This window comes from Anastrepha obliqua, chromosome 4, assembly GCF_027943255.1.
Source record: "Anastrepha obliqua isolate idAnaObli1 chromosome 4, idAnaObli1_1.0, whole genome shotgun sequence".
NCBI lineage: Eukaryota > Metazoa > Arthropoda > Insecta > Diptera > Tephritidae > Anastrepha > Anastrepha obliqua.
In genome coordinates this window covers 12679115-12699069 of record NC_072895.1, presented here as the reverse complement: position 1 = coordinate 12699069, position 19955 = coordinate 12679115, and the positions used below count along the sequence as shown (strand labels likewise).

General features: G+C 35.8%; 1 protein-coding gene across 1 annotated transcript in view; it reads left to right on the top strand.

Annotated features, from left to right (window-relative positions):
* Positions 1 to 628: 628 nt before the first annotated feature.
* LOC129244578 (Bardet-Biedl syndrome 4 protein homolog) overlaps positions 629 to 19955 on the top strand; it is a 71644-nt gene continuing 52317 nt past the window's right edge. Inside the window, exons 1-5 of the mRNA XM_054882290.1 lie at positions 629 to 740; positions 828 to 967; positions 13797 to 13909; positions 16073 to 16363; positions 16501 to 16654. Coding sequence (XP_054738265.1) covers positions 668 to 740; positions 828 to 967; positions 13797 to 13909; positions 16073 to 16363; positions 16501 to 16654 — 771 coding nt within the window. The 5' untranslated portion in view covers positions 629 to 667. The remainder of the gene's footprint in view (positions 741 to 827; positions 968 to 13796; positions 13910 to 16072; positions 16364 to 16500; positions 16655 to 19955) is intronic.

Here is a 19955-nt window from a genome sequence, read left to right as displayed (position 1 = left end):
TGTATTCAAACTTTATGAATAAACTGTATGCCAATTTAAAAAAAAATATATTGATATCTTCATTTGAAATAATTTTAATGAAAATCAGGGAAAATATGGCCGTTTACAGGTATCTGTCCCCTTAAACGCATTGTTCTATCGTCCATCTGCCTGCTTGACAAGTATCAAAGTTGAAATAAAAAAAAACGTACCGCCTAGGAATTACTGACATCTATGTAGGCCTCACTTTTGAGATACCCTTTAATTCGATGAAGGAAACTCTAATTTTTTTGTCATATCATTGCTTTGTTGCAAACCACAACAATTGCTAATGCCCACATTCAGGTTGCCATGGCCACTAACTTTTGTTTTGGCTAAACGTGAATTCTTTTGTGGCACAAAGCACAAACAACCGGAAAACTACCAGTTCAATAGAAATGTAAAAAAGCAACATAAAATTGCAAATAAAAATTAAAAAAAGCCGCAGCGGTTTTGTTTTTTTCGGACATTTGTGCACACACAATCACACAAACACACGCATCACCTCTGGTTCACTACAAATTACTCCTACACCAACGCAGGGTTTTTTATTTACCTGCCCGTTGGCCGAATAAGAAGACCAATAAAAAAAAGTGAAAATCGTTCCTGAGTCATACATAGTTTTAACTTTATTACCAACTTCAATTGCATGGCCAGTGCGGACGAGATCATTTGTAATGGGCACGTTATAACGCTGCCCACGCTGGAGGTGGTCAAAGCAGGTGCGTCCGAATGCAACAAATTTAAACTAATTAATTTTCGCTTAATGATACTTTCTCTTTAATTTGTAATAAAAATTTGTAATCCAGTTCCTATCATGGCGGCTGGCACTAACATCGACTGGCTGTTGCATCTCTACTATGCGCGCCGTGATTTCATTCGTTGCCGCGTCATCATCGAACGGGAGCTGTATAGGAGTTTAAATCCCGAGTATTTGTATTTTGTGAAGGTACGTCCGTGTGTGTGTGAAACTAAAGTGTAGTAAGTGTGGCGTGTAACAACCTAAAAGCGGCTAAATGGAATTTGTGTTAACAATTTATGCCTATCCTTAGGGTTTTTGTGAAAATACGATTTAATATTAAATATTAAAAGCTCTATTTCGGTGGATGTGTAATGAAAGATGCTAGTTAATGCTATACCTATATCCAAAAACTGAACTTTATTTCTAATTTTCTGCCCGAATAGAAATGTTGGCACATGCGAATTATTTAGGGCAAATCCCAAATTATGTACAGGGTCCGGTACTCGAAGTGTAACCAATGAAAAAGGCTATAAATTTAGTTTGAAAAGTTACTTTTATTCAATTCAAAGTAAAAAATGTATGAAAATAATATAAAATGAAGAATCCATTTACTTTTGCTCGATATGAACACCTTTTGCCTTTACTATGGCCTTGAGACGGTCCTGAAACGAATCGCAAGCTGCCGGAATGTGACTTGTAGGTATTTTGTCCCACTCGCGAACAATGGCTCTTTGCAGCGCCTCGAGGCTGGAGAATCTTTTAGTCCAGACCTTCCTCTCCAAAATGGCCCAAAGAAAATAATCCATCGGATTCGCGTCTGGCGAATTTGATAGCCTTTGTGTGGACGTTGTGAAGTTCGAGACGTAGTGTTTTAGCCATTCTTGGTTCACTCGAGCTTTGTGAGACGATGCCGAGTCCCGATGAAACGTCCATGGTCTGCCACCGCAATGTTTGTCTGCCCACGGCTTCAAAGCAACCTCCAAAATACTTTCCCGATAATATTTTGCATTTAACTTGACGCCAGGTTCGATGAAAACAATTGGAGAGCGTCCATGTGCGGTTACATCGGCCTAAGCCACTACTTGTGGCGGGTGCTGCCTCCTGGTGGCCAATCGCTGACTCAAATGCAGGTAAAATACACCCTATCGTCTTAGAAGTTTACGAATTGTTCAATTTGAAAAAGTTTCTCGTCAGGAAACGCAATGTTCGGAACACGGAAATTGACCGCTTTCGGCCAAGCAAAGCAACTCCTTCGCTCTCTCAAGTCTGACTTGTTGCTGCTTTGGTGTGAGATTATGCGCCTTTTGGATCTTGTAAGTTTTGACTTTGAGATCATTTTTCAGCATGAGCCGGATGCCACGTTTAGATATTTTCAGTTCTTGCGCCATTTGACTGGCACTTCGTCGGGGATTTCACTCAAGTCACTTCTTCACTTTTTGAACCATTTCGTGTGACGTTGCAGTCATTTGATGACCACCTCCATGACGTTTCGCGATGTTACCAGTTTCATTGTTACGTTTTATAGTGCCGTAAACAAAAACTTTATTTACTTCAAAGAGCTCGAGCTCACGAACAATCGCTAGTTATGATTTTCCAGCCAAATATAATGCAATCCCAGACTATTACGTTTGAAATCCATTACTGATTTTCTTTTTTCGTGTTTACTCTCGGCAAAATGCCTCCTCGCGCTTGTAAACAATACTGTGGACTGTCATTTAGCCAACTAACAGACAGCTGATGCCCGTACATCAGCTGCGCGAGCGGTCTGAAGTTGATTATACTTGAGTGCCGAACTCTGTATTGAGATGGGGAATAAGTTCGTAGCGTTTATACAGAAGACCTTTATTTAAACAAAAAACCAGAATTATATCAATAAGTTAATCAATTATATATTCGCCGCTGCTGTTTACATCCCATCTCTTCCTATCTGTCGACCAATTTGTTGATGCCATTCCGCAACAAACCGCCTGGTCTGGTCTCAAAGTAGTTGTTAAGCCAGGATCTCTTTGTTATCGAAGGTAACGTTTGCTCTTCACATGGTTTGACAGGGAGCGGAAAAGATGGTAATGGGTCGGTGCAAGGTCCGTAGAATACGGTGGATGCTGAAGGTCCTCTCATTCGAGCTCATGGAGTTCGGCTTTGACGACCTGTGCAAAACCTGTGTAACGTGACGTTGTCGTGCAGAAGTATGGTTTGACTATGTCGATCAGGGTTTTTCAGTCGAATAGCCTCATTAACGCCATGTAGCTAGGCAATGTAGAGCTCTTTGTTGACCGTGGCATTCTTTTCCAACAGTTCTCAGTGCCCCGCCCCTCCCAGTCCCACCAAACAAATATCATGATCTGCTTTGGATGAAGATCCGGCTTGACTTTCGGCTTGGGCGTATCTCCTGGAGCCACCCACTGCTTTCTTTGCTTCATATTGATGTGTAGGCAACATTTCTCATCTCTCATGACGATTCGATGCTGTTTATCACCGCATGTTGCTCGATGGCGGGCGAGATTCTGAGAAGTAATTTGAAGGCGACTTTCTGTGTTTCTTTTGTTGAGCTCGTGAGGCACCGAGGCTCCCAATTTTTGGGTAATGAATTGAATGAAGGTGATTGAGAATCGTTTTATGATCGCAGTTCATTTTTTCTGCCAATTCACGACTGGTTTGGTGACCGTTCTCCTTCAAAAGTGATTTGAGACGTTCTTCATCGAATTCGAAAATTCAGAAGGCCTTCCGCTGTGGGACATGTATCGACGTCAAAGTCGCCATTTTTGAACTTTGCAAAGCTTGTCCGTGCTGTAGACTCGCCTAGGTGTCAACCTTCTCCATACACGTCGGAAATGCCCGGGCTGCTTCGGCAGCTTTTTGACCTCGATGAAAAGCAAAGAGGAGCAGATGTCGAAAATGTTGTTTTTTGCCTACTGGGTATTCCATTTCTAAGCCTCAATAAAAAATGTAATAACTTAAAAATACAATTAACATGGTTTTGTAGAGCAGAAAGAGTTCTGTCGAGTGAATACTTACCCTTTGCCAAACAGTAAACAAATCGTTGTAAAATAATTCGAAAATATTGGGTCGTTCGGAAAGTAATTTCGTTTTTTCCCGACAGAGGATTTAATTGTATTTTTTCACAGCTAACTTCACACTTAAGTCGCATTGTCATTACATGTTTTGACAGCTGATATAGCAGGTCTGGTGTGTGAATAAGTTCAATTGATTTTACGCAGTAATTTTTGGTCGGTGCCCTATTAAATATGGAGAGCAATGCAGAATTTTCGTCATATTTTACATTTTTACTATAGAAAAGGTATAAATGCTGTTCAAGCCAGAAAGAAATTAACCGATGGAGAAGATGTGTTGACAATACGCCAGTGCCAGAAGTGGTTTGCAAAATTTCGATCCGGCAATTTTGATGTCGAAGATGCACCACGCTCTGGAAGTCCGGTTGAAGCTGATACAAGACGCAATAAAGGCATTAGTTGATGCAAACTGGCGAATAACAACACGTGAGATCGGTGAGAGGTTAAATTTATCGAACTCAACTATTTATGACCACCTGAAAGGCCTGGGTTTAACATCGAAGCTCGATATATCCACAGAAAAACGAAATTACTTTCCGAACAACCCATTATAAAAACCCTATCAACTTATTCCCCAACCCAATATTTCGACTTAATAAATACTATGTTCATTATTTAAGATGTATCTTACACAATTGTAGTTTCTTGAAAAAAGTAACAGTATTCTATAACTCAAAGTGAGGGTACAAAAGACCATGAGGTCGAAGTGCAAACCTCATAAAGAATCTGAATAACTCGAAATCTCCATAAGTCGAACATTTTCATTCGATTATGCTGATTCGACTTATAGAAGCTTGACACTATTTACGAGTACAAATGTTTACTTCAAAACTATGGGTAAATTCAGAAACGCATTATAATGCGCAGTAATTGCAGTGTTGGCAGCACTGCCAATGTGACAATTCATGAAATTGATAGATTTGCTGACGTTTTGCAAATAAATGTGCTGCATTTAAGATAAAAAACGCGCTCTGCTGTAAAATGGAATTATTACTAAGTTTAGTAGCCGACGATGCATGTGAGTCAAAAACTGATAATTTTTTATTAAATTTAGGAAAAAAAACACCGCGTAAAGCTTAAAAGAAGGACATATTTTGTACGAAGTTTATTATTAAAATGAAAAATACCGAAAAACAAATCTTTTTTTGAAACAATAAAATCATTTCTCTAGGATATATTTTTTTCGCATTTTCGAATGAATTGGTCCACTTCCATTTCTTCGGGACTGTCCGGTTCTACGACTTGGAGTTGGAGGAGAATTTGATGGCTCAACATGATTCCGTTCCGTTAATGGCGTCATTGGCAGCTCAACTGAGCTTTGAAAATTTTCAGTGGGCACATTGATTGAGTGCCTGGTGCCGTATCCCTCATCAAATTCCTCGTAGTGAAACCATAATATTGCTTCCCTACCAGATGCATTATTTCTTTTTTTATACGCTTGTATGTGATTAATAGATTTGAAAACTTTCGCTGGGCGATGTTCCTGTCGATCTTCATGTCTTTATTAACTTTTTTTTATTTCTTCCACAACCTTTTTCCAGAGAACGCTCTAAAATAAAGTAAGAGAAGTACTAAAATAATCGCTAAAAAAAGAAAAATATAATGAAATATAGTTTAACTATCGTGTTTTCAATATATTTTTCCATAAAAAGCTAAAAAATTACTATTATACTTTCTTTTCACCAGCCATCGTTAAATGGCAGTCTTAAAATTTTTCCTGCAAATATTGCGCGACTTTTTATGCAGAAATGAACGCATTTAAAAACGCGTTGCATTCGCAGTGCTGCCATATTTGCGTTTTTGAACGCTATGCTCATACTGCAAACGTATGTTGCGCATTATAATGTGTTCCTGAATATACCCTATTTGACCATAATGTGTTGGCACTGCTGCCAATGCGTGGACAAATAAGATATTAATTAAATTCTAATGGACTTTTGCAAGCAGAACGGGAAAAGCATGTAAACTTCATTGATAGATTTTCATTATTGCTAAGTTAGCGAAATTGCATTGGGAATCTGTAAGATACAAATTATGCTTTTCCAATAGGAAATATTACATTTATCATTGTGGCGCTCTGTGTGGTCTGCCATTAACTTAGGTACCTGCCTGAATTAGGTCAATTAGTAGGAACAAATTTTTCAAAAGCTTTTAGCAAACAAGTGATTTACATATTTTTCTATGTTTAAATTGTGCGCGATTTTTTCTATTTCACTGAATCTATTTGCTACTTTATTACACCCCCAAAAAAATACCTAAAAAGTATACTCTTTGAATTTCAAATCCTATGCTATTTTAAGCTGAAAGCAAATATTTACCTAATTTCACTGTAGCCACATCGTAAAGTTTATAAGCAGACTTATTTAAAAAGCATTAAGGGGTAACACCACTGTAGAAATTTCAAAAAATTTATTTTTTTTTTATAAGCTTAAAAAATTCTTTGAACCTCTTAAAATACAGAACAAAAAGTTTTATACGTTACCGAAGTCTATTTCATAAATATTTTAAGCTTTTAACCAAGCGTTAGTGACTGCTACCTAACGACTTCTCCAAATTCCCAAACTTTAAACGCGTTTTTCTCAAAACACGTTTTCTGAAATTGGCACTCAGCATAACTCAAACAATTTTAAATACTTTTAATCAGGTTTTTCACTACGTCTGTATAATAACCTTCTTAAGAGAAGAGCGTAGGGGATTTTCGATAGATTAATTTAAACGATTGTTATAATTATTTAAGTGCCGTTTTTTTAGTCCAAAATAGAGTTTTTTCTTTCAAATGCTTGCTAATTCCACAAAAATAAATATTTTTTAAATCCCCTACGTGTTTCTCTAGCTATTCTTATCTAGATTAAGAAAAAAAATGTTTCTTTGTTCCAGATTAAAATTTGCATCCTCTGTGCTGCGTGCCGCGGAGCACCTTCAAGAGAAACCACATTACAAAAATGTCTCCAATGCCGCCATTTTGTAAAATTTTTCGATCAAACTTTGTAGTTTTGTATTTTAGTATACAAGTAATAACTTCCCAAATCAGAGTGATTGTTTCCCCTTTCCTTCTCTAAAAAAAAAATTCTTTAAAAATCGTGTTTACTTTACGCGTGTACAGTGGTGTTACCCCTTAAACCATTTTTGTATTCCAACTATGTGTCCTTACATACATACATACAGGTATACCCGTTGTGTTAGTGTGGTTTTGGATGTGCTAACAAAAATATTATGTGAGAATATTGGCGAAAGGTTTTTGCTTCAAAATAATTACTGCTTATAAAGAACAAATACGAATTTAAGACTTAGAGGATGTTAATTTATTTTTAAATTAAACAAACCGAATTCACTTTGCATACTTCTACACTCGAGGCAGAGCATTTAAATGAATTTAAAAAAAATGTGAATGCTGACGATTTAGATTACGAAAGGCCTGGATTAGGTATAATTAGCTAGAGATGGTGAACTCTCCTCGTCTGTTTCAAGCCAATTCACTAAAATATGTTTCATGCTACGAATTTGAGAAAATAAGCCCATTTCTATATCTACTAAGCACGGTTTTAGGATAGCTCACCAAAAAAAAAAAAAAAAAAAATGGTTTCTTGATGCTACCACTTAAAATTGTTCCATGACCATGAAAATAATGCAACTCTTGTTGTTTGTTTTAATTATACATTGTGAAGTCGGGTGCGAAATGAAAAAAATGTACTTTAAGTGTGTTGTAGGAAATTAACTAAAATCTGTAAATGTATTAAACTTTTAGTTACAAATTCCTTATAATTTTAATTTAAATCTTACACTAGTTTTTAACTTAAGGGGTCACGGTGGTCTAGAACTCAAAAATTTAGGGTATTTTCAGGGATTTTTTTTTCAATAAAAAAATTCAAAACGATATTTAAATTTTTAGGCTTTTTATTAACTTCTTTTATATACAAAAATGATTTTTTTTTTTTTTTAATTTTAATAATTTAAAAAATGGCGCTGAAGTTGACCCTCCCGAAAAATTGGACCTGGACGGTGTTGTCCATTTTGGCTCTTCTATTTATCTGAAGCACAAAAACCAAAAAAATTATTTATCAGTATAACTGCAGCTATGTCTCGTACTAAAATAAAAAAAAAAAAATGTGACGAAATGGCGCGGTTTTGAATTTGACACTTTTTTTCACTTTTTTAATAAAGAAAAATACGAAATAATTGAAATAAAAACATGATTCTAGTACGGGCGATGAGCCATTGATGTTGTGAACAACATATTAAAAATTCAGGCGATTCGGTTGAATAGGTGTTTTTTTTGACAACAACAGGCCGAAAAAAGTCGTTTCGAGATAAATGAAATTTCACTGTATATTTTTAAGATACTAACTACACTTTCGAAATATCGAAAAAACAAAAAATTGATTTTTATACATTTTTAGATCACCGGATCCCCTTAACACCCAATCCGTAGTCAGAATCCAATATGCAGTAACTTACACTTTTAAGAAAAAATTAAAAATGTCCCTGGAATTTTGCTTCCATTTGATTACAATTGACAATTGAATGAGTTGAACAGTTATTGAAATGAATTGCGTGAGAGCGTAACAGTTTTGCCAGCGAAGGGGAATATACATAGGTAAAACGAAGGGGAAAATAGGTAGACCGCTTGATGGAAAGAATAACGAGATTGCGCCTATCGTTGGTTGGTTGGTTGATTTTAGTGGTGATTCTTCCAGAATCCAACTAGCACTTCCGCACCATTTTGTTGCCACATCCTCGTTACCAACTTGTTTACCAGTTATTTACGGCATGAATATATCCAGTCTGTGCGGTTCAGGAACCTTATCAGGTTGTTGACATCTAAGCCAGACAGTTGTTCGAGACTCTCGAACAGCGGCCTGCCCAGGGTTAACATTCTGTCCTTCCATAGGACAGGGCATTCACAGAGGAAATAGAAGATTGCTTCCTTTTTCTCCGGTTGTTTACAGCTGTGGCAGTGTGTGTTGTGAGGGATGCCCATTTTGGCTGCTTGTTCTCCGACAGACCAAAAGCATAACTGACTGCCGTTAGTCTCCAGGCGTCCCGTCGTTTCATGTTTAACGATATTGACAATTGTTTGAGGTTGTAGGTGGGCCATAACGTTCTGCTGATTTTGCATTTCGTCTGGTCTCTCCATCTACAATCCGCGATTCGAAGGTATTTTAGGGAAATTGTACTCTTAACTGCACCTAATGGTGTGAATACCGATTCTGCAAGAGCGTTATTCATGGCAGATCCCCTTCTTGCCAGTTCATCTGCTTTTTCGTTACCTTCAATGTTCCGATGCCGCGGCACGCAGTTTGAGGTAACTTCATGCTTTTCACTCAAAGTGGTAAGGCTATTTCTGATTTCTTTCACCAGTTTAGCGGTTGTTGCAGCCGAATCTAGCGTCTGGATTGCAGCTTGGCTGTCCGAAAGAATAGCGATATTGCCTTTAAAAGAGAAATCTGCGATTAGTAGCTTACAAGCTTCCCCAATTGCAAGTATTTCCGCCTGGAAGACACTGCAGGCATTGGGGAGACGCACAGATCTTTCAATTTTAAGTCTATGAGAGTATATACCAGCTCCAACACCACAATCCATTTTAGAACCATCTGTATACTCGTAGACTGTAGTGTCGAAGTTGTTGAGTGAGAATCCCTTATTCGATGCCTCCTTAGATGGAAAGAGAGTGGCAAAATCCCTATTGAATGTTACCGTCGGGATGATGTTGTCAGGCCTTACCGAGGTTAACTGAGTTTGTCGCAATAGTAGACTGGCATGACCCTAAGTTTTTTTCTTTCCAGCGACCCGCTTCGTTTAACCTGAATGCACTCATGGTTGCCGCCTTCTTAATGTGTAGGTCTATTGTAATAACGTGTATCAGTGCGTTCAGATTGCACCGACCGTTATTGCACAGGCTGATCTTTATATTCTGCCGAGTAATATTAGCTTATCGTTGTACCGTTACTTTACTCTCAGCGAATTTGACAATGAGTGACGTCATATTAGCACCAGTATGGGCAGATTACAACTCGTAACTTGATTTAGAAATTTTTTGTTATTTAGTCTCGGAGCTTTAGTTCCTTTTTCATGGCATTTTTCTAGCCAATTCTAATTAAAATGTAATGTTTATAATTTTGTATAATATACATTTTTTTAATTACTTCAATAATTCACTCAGTTTTATTTAGCTTTACCTTTTTTTAACATCTGGTCACATTGCCACCGATTATTCTTCTCCTTCCAGCAATCAAATCTTTCTTTCGCTACTGCAGTGTTGGCTAGTTTTGAATATAAAAACGCACTAAAATGCCCATTTAAAGGAAATAAAATACTTATTTTTATTGAATTATTTAAATAACTTTGTATGCGTGAAAAATTGTCTTTAAAATGTGCATTTTTTTCCAATAAATGTGTTAGACTTACGTATAATTTAATTTATGAGTTTTTTATTAAGATAAACTGTTTTGTTAAAAGAACGACGTTTTTGCTATATTTGAGGTTATGTAACAAGATAAGGTACTCATTTTGTAAAAATGTCGTTAAATTCAGTATTTTCTGGTATTTTTTTTTTTGCTTTTTTTTACTATGGTACACGTTTCGGAAGAAACGATTACACCTCTATGGCTTTAATTCGTATTAATTAAATTCAAACGCTTTTTAAAATGTGTAAAAAGGTTTTCAATGCTAAGAAAAGTTGAGAGAAGAAGATTTAATATTCTAACATAACCTTAAAAGGAGCAAAATTTTAAATTTTAACTTTTAAAGCATCAAATTTTATAAAAACCTACAATTTTTCATAAGCACTAAAATCTTCTCGGAGTGGCCTTTTTTAACATTCTTTTGTTTAATGATACAGTTTTTTTTAACTTACAGTTTCGGTAGCTTTAAATTACTTAAGGGGGGAACGTCACTGTGAAAATTCAAAAAAATCGATTTTTTTTGCATAAATTGTTAGTATAACTACTCAAGAAAATGTGGTAAACATTTTAATGCGAAATTCGCTTTATTCCCGATTCTATAGTATGTGCACTTAAGTGAGCGCCCGTCGGTTCGGCTCCGTAGCGCCTACGATACGATGCTATATTTCAAACGCGTTTTTCTCGAAACTACTTTTTTTGATACGATTTCTCGAAGATTAATGAACCGACTTTAATTTTCTTTTTTTCAAAATTTTTGTTATCGCATTGGCTTTCGTTGTAAGTAGCTGATTTTCAAAATTTTGAAAATAACTATAATATTTTTTTGGGCCTGTTGAAAATAAAAAAAAAATGGGGAAAAACGCACATCGAAATTCAAATCACCACCATTTTGTCCAAAAAAAAAAAGAAAAAAGAAAACGGCTACGTACAACGATAGCCACTATTGTGTAGATTAATACAATTTTTGGTTTTTTGATTTGAGATGATTATTCATTGCAGTATCGCTGCCACCAGATGACGTCATTTTTTTTTAAGTCGTTACGTTTATTTACATAAATTTGTCAATTTTCAATATTTTTTAATAAAAATTTACATCAACATATGTAGTTTAATACATACATACACTGCTGGTCTTAGGTTAGACGCACGTTTAGTTGCATACAACTTGGCTACATATTTATTTATTAAAGGACGATAGAAAAGAAGTTGATATGCAAAAACATTTCTTATTTAATGATACTTTAAATATAATATTCAAATGATTGTACATATTTAACAAAATTGTGTTTTTCAAACATTTTCTTAAAGCTACTCAAAATAAGGCGAATTTTTCTTGATCATTAGAATAGACGCACTTTGGCTTTTTAATTTTTATAAGAAAAGTATTTGGATTTTAACTTAAATTACTATTGGATTTATTTGAAAAAAAAAAAAATAATAGTAATTTCAGTAATGAGTACTGCCTCCTTTGTTAGTAATAACTTCATAAATCCGATCCTTCATAGAATGATACAAGGAATCTATGTAGTTCAAGGAAATCTCGCTCCAAGCACGTTTAATATCTGCAGTTAATGTTTCCTTCTTCGTATTGCTTTCCTCCTTCGTATACCTTCCGTGTTAGCCAGCCCCAAACATTTTCAATTACGTTAAGATCTGAAAAATATGGTGGCCAGGTCATGATATTAACGTTTTGACTCGAAATAAAAGATTTTACTACTCGAGAGTTATGAATAGGAGCATTGTCTTGTTGAAAAATCCAAGGAATTGGTCCAAAGAGATCTTTTAATTTTGGAAATACGGACTCCAACAATGTTTTGAAGCGATCGCCGTTCATCTTTTCATCGATAAAAATCAAGTCAATTGTTCCATAAAACGTGATAGCACCCCACACCATTATTCCCCCTTCTATGGTGGCGACTTAAATATAGCTCATCTTTTCGCAAATCGTGATAATAATATTAATATCCATCAGGGCCATCTAAATTAAAACGTTTTTCATCAGTAAATACAACTGAACGCCAATCATTTAGTCGAGTGTCAGATTGGACAGTCCACGTCATGTATTCTTTCGCGAATTGAAGCCGGTTTTCTTTGCGTATTGCATTCAAAGGGGGTTTTTTCTTGATTTTTAGACGCTTCAGGTGTTCTACATTTCTGATCGTACGCTTACTCCGGCCAATTCCTTGATCTTGGCAGCAGATTTAGTCGAATTCGAAGCAATTCTAACAATTTGGCGTACTGCTTGTTTTGATAGTGCCTTTTTTCCCTTTGAAGTTATTTCCATATGCCTCTGGATCCTTCAAATATCTGTCAACAGTTCTGGAGCTGCGATTTATTTGTTTGGCAATGTTCTGATTGGACAGTCCTTGCGAGTGAAGAAAGTCTACTTTTTGACGTTCCAATAAGCTCATAACAGCAGCTTTTCCCATTTTTTTCTTCAAATGTAGCTCGAAAATACTTTATTTGTTTATTTTTGATATTTTTTCAATACGAAAGTTTACACTTGTGCACGCAATACGAAGAAATTTAAGCTGCGTCTAATTCAATGACCAACCGAAAACACGTGTGATTGCCATAGAAACTTCTATAATCTCCGAATGTACAGTTATTTTTTCGCAAACCAACCAGCTGTCAGCATTTTTTTTTTTTCGAACAAGATTCGCACTTTGATAAGAAAAGCATTTTGGACAATTAGAACGAGAATGATAATAAATAATTGATTTTGTTTAAAAAAAACGATGGTGCATCTAACCTAAGACCAGCAGTGTATATAATAAATTGCCTTTTGTCCGATCCTCGAATACTACTTACAAAAAAAAAATTGCAAAAATCGACTATTTTTTGACCCCCCACAGTGGCGTTCCCCCTTAAAAATTTTCGTTTTTTTGGGTATAAAAAAGCACTGCATTTATTGCGAAGAGCAAATGGTTGGTAACACTGCACCTCAGCTAATGTAATGTCACACATTCTCTGATATATTTTGAATGGCGGCGCAACATTTCTAATGCTGTATTCATAAACAAATTCGTTTAACTATTTTTTATACGGACCCCAAAAGCTACCCAAAATTTAGAAACATGTAAACAATCCAAAATAAAAAAAATTTAAAGGGTATTAAATAAAGCGCGTTTTAGTTTTAAACAAAACACATAAAGATTAAATGGTAATATGTTCACGGGTAAATAAAATATAATATTAAATAATTATGTAAATAAAAAAAATCAGTCTCATTTTCGTGCATAGCACAAATTTAATGGGGATCATAATTTTTTATATTATCATTATTAATTTTTTTTGTGCTATCCTGACATGGCATCTATAGATATTTATTTAAAAAATATTGCATTGCGTTTTTTTATACAACAATTTTATTTTCCTATTAAATTGTTCTCATACATTTCCACAGCTTAAAGTTAATACATTTTGCCTCCTATTTTTAAATTTTTGCCCCGCCTATTCCCTCAATCGCCGATGACAACGCTGTTCTTAACCTTCTCTAAATTGGTTGCATGTGCTGCTTCACTTATTTCGTGCTGACCATCATTTAACTTACTACAAGCTTAGGGCTTAATTGACCGTGAAGAGGGCAACAACATTGAGGCACTGCGCAATCTGCAAAAGGCACTCGACTTGAATTCGAAAAATATCGAAACTTACAAGGAGATTGGCAAAACGCTGTGAGTATAAGAAAATTGCATAAAATATGTATATGTATGTTTGTATACTTACATACTCAATTTAATCTGCAAATATAAGTTTAAGATTACGTGCGTATCTATACTTGCAATGTACAGACGGTCAAATAAGAGTACAGCCCCTGTAACAGTAGAGCAGAACTAAACACACGAATACTGATACTTGTAAGCCACAATAAACAAAAAATTATTCACAGACACTCCGTTAAGCAGCACTAGGACTTATTGTATAATTTTTACTATTAATTTCTTTCCTCTTTATTTTTAATAAATTTTTTTGTGGGATATAGTTTATTTTCATACAAAAAGCACATAAATTCAAGTTAACATTTTTTTTTCAAATTAAAAAAAAAATGTACAAATTTCCATAAAAACGCTTTTAATTCAGAATTTTTAGAAAATTTTCGAGTATGCCCTTTTATAGCCTTTTATACTCGTATTTTGGTACAATGTAAGTGTGAAGTGGCTAAAAATTGGCATTGATTTTTGGTAGTTTTTTTGCCGGCAGTCTTATGCAGTTTCTTCGTTTAACGAATGCTCAATGCACTTTAGGCTAGGATCACTAGATTTATGGCGTAGAATAATCACCAAGGATCTCTGTTAAAAGATTATCGAAGAAAGTAGCCGCAGATCAAATGCAGCTTCCGGGTCAGGTTAAGGTAATATACCAACAAGTCTATGACTCAAAGCATTTATCGAAATTAAAAAACCGGAAGTTTTAAAACTTTGTTTTTCATCGAGATCAAAAAGCTGCCGAAGTAGCCCGGGACATTTTCGACGTGTGTGGAGAAGGCACGGAAATAGTTTGCAAAGTTCAAAAATTGCGACTTTCACGTCGATGACACGTCCCGCAGACCAAGGCCTTCTAAATTCGATGAAGATCGTCTCAAATCAATTTGGAAGGAGAACGGTCGCCCAACCAGTCGTGAATTGGCGGAAGAAATGAACTGCGCTCATAAAATGATTCCCAATTACCTTCATTTAATGGGATTTACAGAAAACTTGGCAGCTTGAGTGCTTCACGAGCTCAACGGAAAAAACAAAGAAAGTCACCTTCAAACTGCTTCTGACCAACTCGCCCGCCATCGGGCAACACGCGCTCATAAACAGCGCTTTCTGCATCGAATCGTCACGAGAGATGAGAAATGGTGCCTATACATCAATATGAAGCAAAGAAAGGAGTGTGTGGCTCCAGGAGATACGCCCAAGCCGAGAGTCATGCGGATCTTCATCCAAAGCAGATTATCATCTTTGTTTGGTGGGACTGGGAGGGGGCGGGGCACTGAGAAATGCTGGAGGAGAACCCCACGGTTAACAAGGAGCTCTACATTGCCCAGCTACACCGCGTGAATGAGGCTATTCGACTGAAAAGACCTGATCGACATGATCAAACCATATGCAGTCACCACAACGCTAGGCCCCATGTTGCACAAGTCGTCAAAGCCGCACTCTAAGAGCTCGAATGGGAGGACCTTCAGCATCCGTCGTATTTTCCTGACCTTGCACCGATCGATTACCATCTTTTCCGCTACCTGTCAAACCTTCGATGACAAAGAGGACCTTAAAAATTGGCTCAACAACTTTTTTAACACCAGACCAGATGATTTTTGGCGGAATGGCATCAACAAATTGGTCGAGAGGTGGGAAGAGGAATGAATACAAGCGCTATGGCTCTGAAAGTATTTGATGCGGTACCAGTTGGAGGTAGCAGAGGAAGAGGAAGGCCACCTCTGCGTTGGAAAGATCAGATGGAGAAGGACTTGGCACTAGAAAGAAACGACTGACGCGCTTTGTTAAACTCGGCCAAAATCGCGTAAGCGGTTATAGCGCCAATCACGAAGAAGAGAAATTATTTATTATTATTATTATTATTTTTTTATAAATCGAGGTATTTCAAAAGGCGTGTTTATAAGCTTGTGAGAGGTGATGAAACTACTGTTTTTGCTTTAGTAAGTCTACAATGTATGAGTAAATACTATAGCTACTCTCTAAATATCCCACAGATAATTTAATTTGAAAGGAATTGTCAACCTTTTTTTCTGTATATTCAAATAATTTCTTCGAGCCTAAGTTCACTAACTGGCAGACATTGAAACTTAATGGTTTACCAGCAGCACCTCAACATTTACTGTCATATCCTTGCAGCTTCATTATGGGCCGCTTCAATCAGGCATTGAGTGTCTTTCGCGAAGCTGAAGAGCTCTCACCACGCCAGGATCATGAAATTTGCCATTTTATTGGCGAACTGTTGCATCGTTCAGCAGCTGCTTGCAATCAGCTAACGCTCGCACATCAGGAGGAGGCCGAGGCGAAGGTATACTTCGAGAAAGCAGTGCAGTCTGGCAAAAAATTGGAAAGCTTTCAACGACTAGCCGAAATACTGCGCAAGGAGAAGGACTATGGCAAGGCAATCGAGGTGCTCGAGAATTGTTTGCTGTGAGTATTTAATATACTTTTTGTATATAAATGTATGCATATGTTTTTATGGCATTTTTTAAGTTTTTTTATTGGAAGAAAAGAGTACGAATGGTACAATTTATTTATTTACCATCTCAATTATGTTTTTTTCGCAGTTTATCGCCTGAAAATATTGAAGTTCTTACCGAAATTGGTGTGCTTTATTTGAAAATTAATGACACACAAAAAGCTTTCGATCGACTGTCCGAAGTAATCAATTTGGATAAGAAGTGTCCGAGAGGACTTTTGGCTTACGGTGCTATACTACAGGTAATTACAATAATGCCAAATATGTATTTATGTACAAATGTGTGTGCATGCAAATATAATATTTAAGTGTCCGTAAGGCAAGTCTTTGGCATTTCACTATATTTATGTATGTACATATGTACGATACGTATATTTAATAGATATGCGGATTTTATTTATTTTTACATATTTATTGTTTTCTAGCATTTATTAGGTCGCTTGGTCGAGTTCTTTTTAGACGTTTTTTTGTGTTTTTTTCTCTTTCAAGAAGTTTATTGATTTCTGCATTGATGTGTAATTTTTCAAAGTGCCTTGTTGTTATCTTTTTGATTTCTTCGTTTACTGTTGCTATATTAAAAGTTCTGTGGATGTCATCATTTTTCGTGTACCTGGCAGACGTGGTAAAAATTCGAAGAATCTTCGATTGTTGTCATTAGATTTTTACTACATATATGCGTTTTTTAGCCGTTCCCCATACCTGTACTCCATATAGCCAGATTGGTTTAATCATAGTTTTGTATACTACTTGTTCTGTATAGTAAGTCTGGATTTTGTGCCGACTAACCAATGAAGTTGTCGAAGTTTTTCTTTTATTTGTTTGATCTTTTGCTTTATGTGGTGATTCCAATTTAGTTTCGAATCCAAATGTATTCCAAGGTATTTAGTAGTTGGTTTAATTGTAATTGCTTTGCCATTTATTTTAATTGGAACTGCAGTAAATTTTGTTTTGGTAGTAAATATAACCTGTACGGTTTTGTCTTCATTTATTTTTAGGCATCAATTATCGAACCATTCCTTAACTGCGTTTGTGTATCGCTGCCGATTTTCAGTAACGATAGTTCAGCTTTTGTTCGATGGCAGTAGTATTACGAGTATATCGTCTGCGAACGTAGCAATTGATGAATTAGTTTCGTCAGGAGGTGGTACTGCGGTGAACAAAACATATAGTAGTGGTCCAAGAACGCTTTCTTGCGGAACTCCAGCTGTTATTTGATGAATATTTGAACATTGATTGTTATATTTAATATAGAAGCTTCAAAAGGTTATGTAGCTTTTGATGATGAGATAGTAGTCAAAATGTAGCATCCTTTTTATTTAATGGAGTAAGCCTTTGTGCCACACTTTGTCAAACGCTTTAGCTGCGTCCAAAAACACTGCCTCACAGTAACTATTATGTTCCAGGTCTGATTGGATTATATTTGTAATTCTATGGATCTGTTGGATAGTTGCATTTTTTTTCAATCCAAATTGATGATCGGGTATTATACATTTTTTTCCCAGAAATTGGCTAGTCGATCATGCAGTAATTTTTCAGCAATTATAGATGTTGTCGGTAGTAAGCTTATTGGTCTATAAGATGACACAGTAGTTGGATCTTTACCCGGGTTTGGCAATGCAATAATCTCTGCCACTTTCGACATTTTCGCAAAATATTGTAAGCGAAACATTGCATTAAAAACGTTTCGCAAAAATATGCCTTGGTTGGTAGCTTCGCTAATGCTTTCCCTGTTATCAAGTCATATCCGGGTGCTTTTTTATTTTTTATTCCTTTTTTGATGCAAGCTATTATTTCGTATGTATTCGTCCCTTTTATTTTTGTAAAATCATATTGGAATTTGTTTTGGTTGTCGATTTTTTTTTTTCGTCATTTAATAGAACTTTTTCACAGTAATTTGCCAATGTTTTCGCTTTTTCGTCATGAATTGTCATCTGTTTTTAATGGTGGTTGATGTTCTATTTGGGTTTTTAATTTTTTAGTACAGAGTAGTTTGTATCTTGATAGGGAGTCAAGTTTTTCAAATAGTTTTCGATTTCTTTGTTATTTCTCTTATTTAAGGTTTGTTTTAGAATTTTTGTAGCTAAGTTTAGTTTTCTTTTGTCGTCAGGTGATCTAGTTTTTTGCCACCTCTTTCTTAACCTTTCTTTTTCTGCAATTTGCTTCTTAATAGAAATGTCAGTTGTTGCTGTATTTGTTCTATTCGCTTGCTTTGGTGCCGATCTGATGTCTGCTTCTAGGACTATTGAAATGGATAATGGCATGCTGAATGTCAAGTTGCGCTTTTAATGTCACATTTGGTATAAGTTGATCGTCAATATAGTGGCGGAATTTTTTCCAGTTGGTCCTGTCACTAACTATGCGAAAAAATGTATCTATAAATTTAATACGAGTATAACTTACATATTGAAGTAATATCGGCGAGTGGTCAGAAGAAAGTTCATAGCACGACTGAATTGTCAATTGGTTATGGCCTATAGTTTTGTTTATGCAGAAATCGATCAAGACTGGAATTTTCTTAACGTCAGTTGGCCAATAGGTAGGTTCTCCGGTACTTATAAATCTGCAATTGTTTTTGTTAATTGCGTTAATGAGAATACGCCCCTTTTTGTTGGTGAGTTTTAATAGAAGCTGTAAACGAACAAAAATATTTGCTGCACTCTTACCTGCACTCCTATAAATATTTCTTGGTAATATATATATTTTTTATTTATCTATGCTATGAAAATATATAAAAAAATATTATTACCAAATTATTATTTTAAAAACTTTGCCTGCTTGTTGCTTTGTGTTTGAACGCGCTAGTCTCTTGAATGGATGAACCGAATTCGACAGGCATCTCTGTTAGAAAGAAGATTTTTCTGAGCTGTTTATAGGTTACATTTCATAGAGAAAATATTATTTTCTAGGTGGCCCTGGTGTCGACTTTTGTCGGCTTTTATTCAGCTCTCTAACTTAATTTAGTGTAGTTTAGGGCAAAGGAAAGAGGATATCTTATATTTACTCAGTTCTTTGACTCGTATCTACCTACTAACGGTGTTGCGCATTTTCTCCATACAACGAATGCACGGAATTTTTTTATATGGAGAAAATGCGTCACAATTTAAGGGGAAAAATGACTGAAAATCAACTAGCGCTCTGAATCACTTCAGACTTCACTTTATTGCACTAAAATTTAATATGCTATAAAATTGCGTACCCATTTTTTTATTTTTTAATTCTTTTTATGAAAATCTGTAGAGATCGAATAAATGTTTTATATAGTTTGAAACATTTATATTACTTTGGTATTTGTTGTAGAATGAATAATATTTAAAAAAATAAAATAAAATAAAATAAAGAAAAAAGTACATACCAAAAATGGAAAAAATTTTATGGTAGCATTTTTTAGGCAGTTAACCTCGCATTTCTCTGAACTTCGTACAGATCTCTCTATCCGCAAATTGGAATTTGAGGGTCGTGCCAGGGCAATCTTTCCAAGTCGGTAGGATTGGAACGAGGGGAAAATTTGTTCCGATGTTGGTACCTCTGTCTGGCGGCTCCAAG